This window comes from Dipodomys spectabilis, unplaced genomic scaffold (genome assembly GCF_019054845.1).
Source record: "Dipodomys spectabilis isolate Male_0828 unplaced genomic scaffold, ASM1905484v1 ptg000175l, whole genome shotgun sequence".
Lineage (NCBI taxonomy): Eukaryota > Metazoa > Chordata > Mammalia > Rodentia > Heteromyidae > Dipodomys > Dipodomys spectabilis.
In genome coordinates this window covers 20272786-20283074 of record NW_024870852.1, presented here as the reverse complement: position 1 = coordinate 20283074, position 10289 = coordinate 20272786, and the positions used below count along the sequence as shown (strand labels likewise).

The window sequence follows — 10289 nt, the reverse complement described above, 5'->3', positions numbered from 1 at the left end:
CTGGGCCACAACTGCAGCTCTCTCTTAACTCAAGGATGCTGGAGGCCCATGGATGAGGAAACACTGGTCCTACTTGACCAGGGCTGGAGCCCTGGGCTGAAGAAGCTTTTGTCAGACTTCTTCCTCACACCATCAGGGTAGCTCTTCCTAAAGCTCATTCTGAGCACAGCTCAAAAGAAGAAAATTTACTTGTTTGCTGCAAATTCTCTTTGTAAAAGCTTGATGAGCTCCCCAGCACTGTGTGCATCCTCCTTAGCTGCTCCCTGTGTCTTCACCAATACCCCCTCCCTTGATTCTCTTGATTCTGGAGCAGCCTCTCACCCTGCAGTGAAACTAACAAGGATTAGTCCAGCACCTCCTTGATGAGCAATTCCTTGAGGCTAGGGGGTGGTGTAGGGGTGAGGCCTGCCTCCTGCAGAGCTTGAAGCTGGGCCTCTGATTGGCGTTTGTCCAGGCCCAGGCGCCAAGAGAGCCGGATATGGGCCTCTAGAAAGGGTGCTAGGAAAGGATGGGGTGTCTTGTCCCCCAGCAACTGCAAGGCCTTCTCACAGAATGTCCGAGCCTCTGCAGGGTTCTCCAGCTCCTGGTGGCACACAGCCAGCCCAGCCAGGGTCAACAGGGGGCGGTCTGGACCAAAGGGGGTATCCAGTTGGGCCTGCAGCTGCCAGGCATTGGCCCAGAGAGCCAGAGCCTCCCGATAGAGGCCAGTACAGGTGAGGCTCTGTGCCCGCCGCAGCTCAGGCAGCACAAAGAAGTCTTGCAGGTCTGGGGCATGGCGTAACTCAGGCACTGCCTGCAGGTGGCCTAAAAACTGCTCAAAGGCCCTGCTACGGCGGGCAATGGTCTCTGCCGTAAAATTCCGGCGCAGGCGCTTTCGGGGAAAGGAGATGGCAGCCATGGGGCCCCGAAACTGGCGCTGTAGGTTTCGATTCAGTCGCTCAAAGTCTGAGTAGCGGCGAGATATCTGGGCTGGCTGACCGTCTGACTGCCCTGGGCCCATCACGGCGAGGGTGTAGAGCTGCAAGGAAAGGTAAGTGGCAGTGACAAATTGTCCATAGGCCTCTCTCCTCCCTGCCTCCCCTTCCCAGCCCTGCTCCCCCACTCCCCCCCCCCCCCACTTGGCCTGGAAGGGTGGGAATTGTTGGGGCAGTGGTCTGGGGGCTCACTCCCTTCTTACCTGAGGCTTGTCTGAATTGACCCAGGCCCAAGGCAGCAGGGGGAAAAGAAAGACAGAGGTGAACTTCAGTGCTGGGGGCTGCTGCCCCTCGTGGCCCTTCTGGGAAGTTCTACCTTCCCATAAGGGAGTTAATTCTGACAATGCAGGAAAATCAGAGGTAAGCCGAAGCCCTGACTGACAGCCTGGATCTCTGAGCCAATTTGAGGACCAGCATGGAGCTATGCTCCACTCGACTCATCACTCTGACATGGCTGGTGAGATTATCCAGACCAGACCAGTCTTCAAACACCTGCAACTGCAGTAACTGTGACTGCACTCTGCCTCCCAATCTGTCTTTAATGAATGAAATAGTGGATCAGGTCACTGTACTGAAGTATGGGACAAGTACAAGTGATACCTGAAGTATTTCAGGTGGTACACACTGGAGTACACTCCAGGAGGTGATTGTCCAATTGAATTTATTTTTATTGAGATAGGGTCTCCTTATGTTACCTAGGCTAGTCTCAAACTCCTAGGCTCAAGCAAATTCCTCCTATCTCAGCTTATCTAATAGCTGAGAAAACTGGCATGTACACTGTGCCTGTCTCTTTTTTTCCAGTCCTGTGACTTAAACTTAGGGCCTGAGCACTGTCCCTGAACTTCTTTTGCTTGATCAAGACTAGCACTCTACCACTTGAGCCACAGTGCTACTTCCAGCTTTTCTGTTTATGTGGTACTGTTTATATGGTACTTAGTGGTACCACTAAGCCACATTCTCAGCCCCTCTAGGAAGAATTTACCATTTCATTTTCACTACTGTGTGTGTGCACGTGGGCACATGCACACATGTGTGAACCAAAGGCCTTATGTGTACTAGGCACATTGTGCCACTGAGCTACATCATAAGCCTCATTCTTTATTTTGTGTGTGTGTGTGTCTGTGTGTGTTGTGGGGCCTGAACTCTGCATGGGTGCTGACCCTCAGCTCTTCAGCTCAAGGCTAGTGCACTACCACTTGAGCCATAGCACCACTTCTGGCTTTTTTCTGCTTATGTGGTGCTGAGGAATTGAACCCAGGCAGGGCCTCATGCATGCAAGGCAAGCGCTCTACCACTGAGCCACCTTCCCAGCCCTCATTCTTTACTTTTTTAAAAATTGGCATTAATTTGTACAAGGAGGCTTCATCTTAACATGTCCATTTATGTATAGAATGTATCTTGACCAGATTCTTCCCTCTGTCACTCTCTCCTACCTCCCCACCTCACACTTTGGTGTGGTTTACCACATTACAGCAACACCACAAAGTTGGCTTTTAATCTTAGAGTGTTCATTTAAAATGCTGAAGAATGGCATCACTAACATTTTGTTTATTTGAGATAGTCTTGATGTATAGCATGGACTGGCCTTAAATTTGCAACCTGTCTCAGCCTCCTAAGTGCTGGACTCACCAAACTGTACCACCACAACCAGCACTGTAAGCATTTTTAGATGGGAAAGGAATTGTGAAGGTGCTCCTGGAATGACTGTGGTTTGGGAAACACTGAACCAGATGACTCTCTAAGCTCCCCCAGGTTTGAGAACCTCACTTGGGATTAATCAGGACTAATGAGGATTAGGGCTGGGCCAGCAGGTTTAAAAGGGAAGCAGGCAGGAATTACATGTTAAAAGGATCCTACCACCAAACCCTGATCTTTTTTTTTTTTTTTTCCCCTCCAGAATTTGTTCTGTGGACCAGCCAAACTGCCAATCTCCTAGCCACTTCTGGTCTTCTAGGAGGATCTATTTCTTCTTTTGAAGAGTCACTGTACATTTTGTATAGTTTTTTTTTTTTTTTTTTTGCCAGTCCTGGGGCTTGAACTCAGGTCCTGGGCACTGACCCTGAGCTTCTTTTGCTCAAGACTAGCATTCTACCACTTGAGCTACAATGGTCTTTTTATTTTAAGACAGGGTCCCACTATACAGCTGAGGCTGGCTTTGAACTTACAATCTCCTGCTTAGCCTCTCCAGGGCTAGAATTACAGGCATGTACCACCATACCTGTTTTCACAGTATACATTGTGTTCAATTTTATTTACTTATTATTTTTAATGTTTTTAAATTTAAATAATTGTACAAAAGGGTTCCCATTCTACAGTGTACATTTTAAGGAAACATACTCACTCAACTCTGTTTTCCAGTTATATTGACTGTAAACCTTTTTTCTCTCTTTTGGATATTTATTAATATCCAGGGAAGCAATTTTCTTTTTTTAATATACATTTTTATTGTAAAGATACTGTACAGAGGGGTTACAGTTACATGAACAAGGTAATAAGTCCATTTCCTATCAAGCATTTTTACCCCCTCCGTTTTTCCCCTCCTGTCCCTTCCCTCCCACTTCCTCCCTTGCCTCCCACTGCAAAGTTGTAAAGTTCATTTTCAACATAGTATCTCGTACATCTCATTGTTTACAATGGGTCATCCTGTATCCTTATTTCAGCATTTTGTTTTAGGGAAGCAATTTTCTGCAGGACATACCTTGCAAGATACTGGTCAATAATAACCACCTAAGTTTCTAGGTTTTTCATTTTTGACTTTTTTCATTTTTTTTGGTCAGGGTCTCTACTCTTTTTTTTTTCTTTTTTGTCAGTTGTGGGGCTTAAACTCTGGGCTTGGACGCTGTCCTTCAGCTCTTCAGCTCAAGGCGAGCACTCTACCACTTGAGTCATAGCGCCACTTCCAGTTTTCTAGTGGTTTATTAGAGATAAGAGTTTCACAGACTTTCCTGCCCAGGCTGGCTTTGAACCATGATCCTTAGATCTCAGCCTCCTGAGTAGCTAGGATTACAGGTATAGCCACTGGCGCCTGGCTAGGGTCTACTCTTTAGCCCAGGCTGGCCTTGAATTCAACAATCCTAGTTTATCCTCCCAGGTATTGGGATTATTAGCATGTACTGCCATGCCTGTCTTAAAAAGACCATTTTATATCCATTATTTCACTTGATCATCGTAGACAGACAATTATGACTATAGTTCCATTACTTGAGCATGTACTCTGTGCTTCATGAAGTGCCAAGCACTTTTCTTCTATTAGTTACTCATCACAATAAGACTACAAGAAAATTGTCCTTAGCTCAGTGTATTAGCTAAGGAAGTAGGATCAAAGAGAGGGAAGTGGTATAAAGACTTGCCTAAGACCTGAATATAAAATCTGTGCTTAGGGGCTGGGAATGTGGCTTAGTAGTGGAGTGCCTGCCTAGCATGCATGAAGCCCTGGGTTCAATTCCTCAGTACCACATACACAGAAAAAGCCAGAAGTGGCACTGTGGCTCAAGTGGTAAGAGTGCTAGCATTGAGCAAGAAGAAACAGGGACAGTGCCCAGGCCCTGAGTTCAAGCCCCAGACCAGGCAAAAGAAAAAACAAAAATAAAATAAAATCTGTGCTCAGAAGTGGATGTGTGGTCAAATGGTATAGCCTTGGGTAAAAAAGCCACGTGAGAGCATGAGGCCCTGAATTCACAAAAATATAAAATAATAATAATAATAAACAAACCACATGGCCCCTTCTAAGAAAGTACATGGAGTTGCAGGGTGCCCATTGTATGGAGAAGGTGACTTCTCCAGACGTGGGCCAGGGCCTATTTGGTCATCCTGTTCCTTGTCATTCCCTTCCCATCTGGGTACCCACAGCCACCTCCATTCCTTTCCATTGAAACATTCTTTGGTGACTGATCTTTAGTGTCCTTTTCCTTCTCCCCCCAGATCTGGGACTTTTGTCACTTAAGACTGGATCATTAGAGGCTGGATTGTAGCTCAGTGGTAGAGGGTACATTTAGCATGAATGAGGACCTGGGTTTGTTCTAGAGCACCTATGTGCACGCACACACACACAGAAGCTGGATCCTGCTCAGATGGGAGCAGTCACCCCATGGGTGTGGCCCTTGTTAGTAACACCACCAGAAAGGGGTGGAGAGGCCCAAATTTGGGACAGGGCTCCAGAAGCTGCAGCAGCCCTAGATCCCACCTACCCCTGACATTTCCAACCTGAAGTTAAATAATAGGGCTGGAAGTGGTAGAGGCCTGCTAAGCAAGCTTGAGGCCCTGAGTTCAAACCTCAGTACTTCCAAACTTAATATTTTGTTAATTATTAATAAATATTAATATTAATACAAAGTCAGTATCTCTTATCCAAAATGCTTGATATCATAGTCTTTCAGATTCTGGAATCTTTGCAAATATGGAGAGAGAGGAGGGGAGGAAGAGAGAGATATTTTAGGGATGGGAGTCAAATCTAAATTTATATTTTATAGTATCTTATACAAATAACCTTAAGACAGTTTCTGTGTGTGTGTGTGTGTGTGTGTGTGTGTGGTGTGTGCATGCAAACAACTGCATAACTTGGGCATTGAGAATGCTAGGCAAGTGCTTTATAAATGTTTCCAGTGTGCCAACACAGTGCTGCCCATCACATGAGATTAGGTATGTAATTTTCCACTTGTGGCATCATGTGAACACTCAAAAAAGTTTGAATTTTGGAGCGCTTCAGATTAGGGATGCTGAATCTGTATAGCTACCATTGTATTGAACCCAATGCTAAGAGTCTCATTTTTCTTTTTTTAAATTTTTTTGCCAGTCCTGGGGCTGAACTCTGGGCCTGGGCACTGTCCCTTAAGGCTTGCACTTTACTACTTGAGCCACAGCGCCACTTCCAGCTTTTTCTGGTTATGTGGTGCTGAGGAATGGAACCCAGGGCCTCGTGCATGGGAGGCAAGCATTCTAACACAGAGCCAATAAGTCTCATTTAAGTCCTGCTATGATCCTCTCTGCACGACCCCATAGCTCCTATGAGGAAAGTAGAGGGTGGGGGAGGGGGAGTGGATCAAAGTCACAAAACCCACCCAAAGACAGGCGAAAGTGAAAGAAGAATGTGATCCAAAGGTGGATCCAAAGTGTGTTTCCTTATCCACTAACCCAGGCAACTGGGTTTCAAGTCTCTCTCATGCTACAGTCTGCAAAGCCACTGGGGGAGGGGATAGCACACATACAGGCAGTGCCTTAATCTCCACTTTACTAAGCCTCAGGAACACTAAGTCACTTTGCCGAGGATTTGCTCAAGTTACATTCCCTTTCAAGCCTCAGTTTTCCCATCTGCTAAACAAGGCAACCTTTTATAACAACACAGCCAGAACCCCCATGAAGCTGGTGTCCTCCGCTTAGCCAGACCTGACTGACAGCCCAGGGGGTCCTAGAACCTCACTCACCACGTACTTGGAGGGAGGGTCCTTGACCACATTAGCGTTGGTCACCTCGAAGAGCAGCCTCTGGGGTACCAGGGTATTGCGGGACTTCTTCCAGAAGTCTTGCAGCTGCCGGGCCAGGAGCTGACCGCCCCGCTGCCCATCAGGTGGGGGGCTCCGTTCTGCACAAGCACATGACCAAGTCAGACCAAAGGGACTGGGCGCTGTGGGGGGGGGGGAAGGGAGAGGGACAGGGTCGATGCCATGAGCTCATTCACCCAAGTGAGGTAGGCGTTGTCCTCATTTTACAAGACAGGGAACTGAGGGTCACCATGCCTGGCAGAGAGCAGACTCTCCACCCTGCAAACATCTCTAGTCTACTCTGGGCACTTGCACCCCACAGAAACTCTGTAAGATCAGGTCATTGTCGCCTTTCACGTAAGGGGAAAACTTGGCTCCGAGGGGTGTAGAGACCACCTCAAGGTCACAGGCCAAGAGTGGCTGAGGACAAGCACTTCCAGTCGTGCCCGAGACTCAGCTGGATCTACTCCAGGCGCCCGGGATGCTCCCAGAGCGCAGCCGGGGCGGAGGCCCAGTCGAGCCCCGGGATTCGCGTCTCCACCTCCCGCACTCGCCTGCGTCCTCTCCCGACGCCGCGTCCCCGGGACTCAGCGAGTCGGGGCTGGCTTCGCCGTCGTTGTCGTCGTCGTCGTCGTCGCAGTCGTCGTCGTCCTCGGCGCTGGTGAAGCTGAGGGTGCCGCTGAGGCGGGAGGACAGGCCCTCGGCGTCGTCGTCCTCCAGCTCGGAGCTCTCGGGGAACGGCTCAGCCTCGGGGCCCGCCGCCGCCGCCGCCGCCGCCGCCTCCCCGGGGCCGTCGCTGGCCAGGGCGTGCCGCAGCCGGTGCAGGAGCCGCGAGGCCATGGCACCCAGCAGGGAGCGCGCAGCCCTCGGCCCGCGGAGGTTCGGGGGCGGGGCCGGGCACGGGTGGGAGGAGCCCGGTGGGACCACGCCCCCAGGGTGTGCGAGCGAGTCCCGGGGTGACCTGGCGGACGGCGGCTCCCCGCGGTCACTCTGCCTCCGACCACGTCCTACCCAGGAGGGGCCGGGACCCCACCCTGGGCTCCCCCGCGCCCACACGCGCCTCTACCTCCAGCGTCCCTGGGTGCACGCAGCGGTGCCTCGGCCCCGGGGGCGGTCCCCTGTAGATCCCCGCGGCTCACCGAGGCCGGCGACCCAGGACGCCAGGAGCGCCGCTCAGGCCGCTTCCTGCCGCCGCCCCGCCCAGGCCACGCCCCCGATACAGACCACGCCCCCACCCGGAGCCGCCCAGAATCCCGGGATCCTCGCTCTCGTAGGGAACTGGGAACCGTGAGTTCGCCTGCGGGTGACGGCCTCCTGCTGACGGACCTCCGATCGGACTGGGCGTGCATCCGCCGGGGATCCTTGCTCCCTGCCCGCAGCCACAGGACAGCCTCGGTCTGTCCCCCACAGTTTCCATCTGGCGCGGTAACTCCACAGTGTAATTGTGTGACATCCGAGGCCCCGTTCTTTCATGAAACTTAAGAGCCCAGCGAAGGCGGATGGAATCTGACCTGGAATCTGGCCTGGCTGAGCCTACGATTTCTCAAGTAAAACAGGAAAAACAACAATTCTTCAGCTCTCCTAAGAACCTAGTCCAGTGCCTGACAGAGCAGGGGCCGAGGTAATAAACTGTCAGTTACAGAATGATAATTGCTTTTGCAGTGTGGTGTTGACAGTCTTCCTTCCATAAATCAGTTTTAGTCTAATACGCAGGAAGTAGGAACCAGGGGAAACTGAGACCCAAATAGGCTCAATTACTTCTCCAAGGTCACACAGCTTGCCAGACATTTCTGAGAATGGAATCTTGAAGCCCAAGTCTCCTAAACTCTATACACTGTTCTTTCCCCACACATCTGGCGGTTATAATCTGTTATTTCCTCTGAAGGTTTATCTAGTAGACCAAACCACGCATTGGTGACTCATGCCTATAATCTTAGCTACTGAGAAGGCTCAGAAATGAGGATCTGGGTTCAAAGCCAGTCTGGGCAGGAAATTCCTAGAGGCTCTTATCTACAATTAATTACCCAACAAGCTGGAAGTGGAGCTGTGGTAAATCAATAATAGCCTTGAGCACAAGAGCTCAGAGACAACACCCTGGCCCTGAGTTCAAGCCCCAGCACATGCACCACCACCCCTAAAAAAATTTCCATTTCCTGTCTGAAGGTCTAGAAATCAGTCCTAGCAGAACAGAATCTGCTATTGATACACAACAAATAAAATCTCTCCAATAATAGTTCCTGTCCCCTTTGAATGGCACAGGAGAGAGGGCATAGGGAAAATGAAGAGAACTCCCTGGGTTCCATATGGGCATTTTTTAGATGTCAGTCAGTGTGGTCAACATTCTATTCTAGGCATCTTACCTACAACATACCTCACCCTCACCAGGCAGTTGCTGGATAATAATGGTCTATTTTCAAGATGAAGAAACTGAGGCAAATTGACTTTTTCCCAAGAGCCACATCAGGGGAAAAAAAGGAGCTTGGATTTAAGCTCAAGTGTGTATTTTCAGAGCTCTAATTGTTTTGCATTTGGCTTACAGATAGATTTTTCAGGGCAAAAAGAGGCACTTCATTCACCAATCATTTGAATATTAACATCCTTTGGTATCTGTCTCTCAAGTCTGGATGAAAAGCCCATGTTCATAAAACCATAGGCATCGAGCAGGAAGTACTTCAGAAATCTGGTTTATCATGCTGGGTGTGGTGGCCCTGGCCTGCACTAAGAGGCAGGAGGATAGCAAGTTCCAGGCCAGCTGGGACTACACATTGAAATAGTACCCCAAGACAAAAATCTATGTATCATCTCCATATGAGATAAACTAAGGCTTAGTGAGGGGAAGGGTTTTAAATTTTGCCTTTGTTTGTGCTGGTCCTAGAGCTTGAACTCACGGCCTCAGTGCTATCCCTGAGCTTTTATGCTCACAGATATTGCTCTACCATTTGAGCCATAGCTCCACTTCTGGCATTTAAGCATCTCCTGGACTTTCTTGCCTTGGCTGGCTTTGGTCCTCCTATCTCAGCCTCCTGAGTAGCTAGGATTACAGGCATGAGCCTTGGCTCTCAGCTTTCCACATCTCCAAATGGGCCTTTCCTACAGCCTTATCAAGAGATGGTGGTGGTTCAGATGTTTGTACAGGATCAGTGACAGGAAGTTCATTACTGTACCTTTGGAGCTGTCCAGTTCTATTATTTTCAGTGACTGTTAGGAAGTTTCTCCTTCTATCAGAACCAAATGCAATCTTTACTACACACTAGTTAAATGCCACATGCTGATTTCAGGGAAGTTTGATGTTGAACAAGAAACTGACTCTGGTTGTGGGGGAGGGTGACAAAGAACAAGTTTTAAGGCACGCTCCATGATTTAAAAAAATGAGGAACTATCGCTGTTAGAAATTGCCTTGGACCCAAAGCCTGGGTAGAGAGGAGGAGGGGTCCTGGAGGAAGTGATCTGAAATTGAGTAAGGTGACAGGGAAGAAAGCTGGTGAGAGAGGGAAGATGCTAGTAACTGGCAGAAAAAAAAATCAGAATGTACAAAGGCCTGGGGGTTCATTAAGGGTAGCATCCCCAGTAGGTGGCAGAATTTAAGGAGTGAAGCCAGGCCGGAGGAGAATAGAGCATGAGGTCGGGAGAGAAAAGGAGCGAGATTGGAAGGGCGTGGGTACACTAAGGAGATACTCTTATTTATTCTCTGAATAATTGTAAGAACAACTAAATGAATGGTGATTGTTGAGGGGTCCATATCTTCTGTTCCAGAGGGACCAAATGGCTCCAGTGTTTGCTGTCCAAATTGGGCTTTCCTGAGTATCACTCTTTGGTCCTATGCCTGGCTAGGGGAGGC

At 49.2% G+C, this 10289-nt stretch overlaps 1 protein-coding gene across 1 annotated transcript; it reads right to left on the bottom strand.

Moving 5' to 3' along the window:
• Positions 1–39: 39 nt before the first annotated feature.
• Positions 40–7356, bottom strand: Snx21 (sorting nexin family member 21). The gene is made up of 3 exons (XM_042694413.1): positions 7006–7356; positions 6395–6552; positions 40–1018 (listed from the first exon to the last, which is right to left on the bottom strand). Exons 1-3 carry the CDS (start codon positions 7289–7291, stop codon positions 344–346), a joined length of 1119 nt encoding a protein of 372 aa, XP_042550347.1. The 5' UTR covers positions 7292–7356; the 3' UTR covers positions 40–343.
• Between the last annotated feature and the right edge of the window lie 2933 nt (positions 7357–10289).

Coding starts and splice junctions, on each gene's coding strand:
- Snx21 (XM_042694413.1), bottom strand. CDS start 7,291: ATGGCCTCGCGGCTCCTGCACCGGCTGCGGCACGCCCTGGCCAGCGAC. Junction 6,553..7,005: donor GGCGTCGGGAGAGGACGCAG/GCGAGTGCGGGA, acceptor GTGCTTGTGCAG/AACGGAGCCCCCCACCTGAT. Junction 1,019..6,394: donor ACCCTCCCTCCAAGTACGTG/GTGAGTGAGGTT, acceptor CTTTCCTTGCAG/CTCTACACCCTCGCCGTGAT.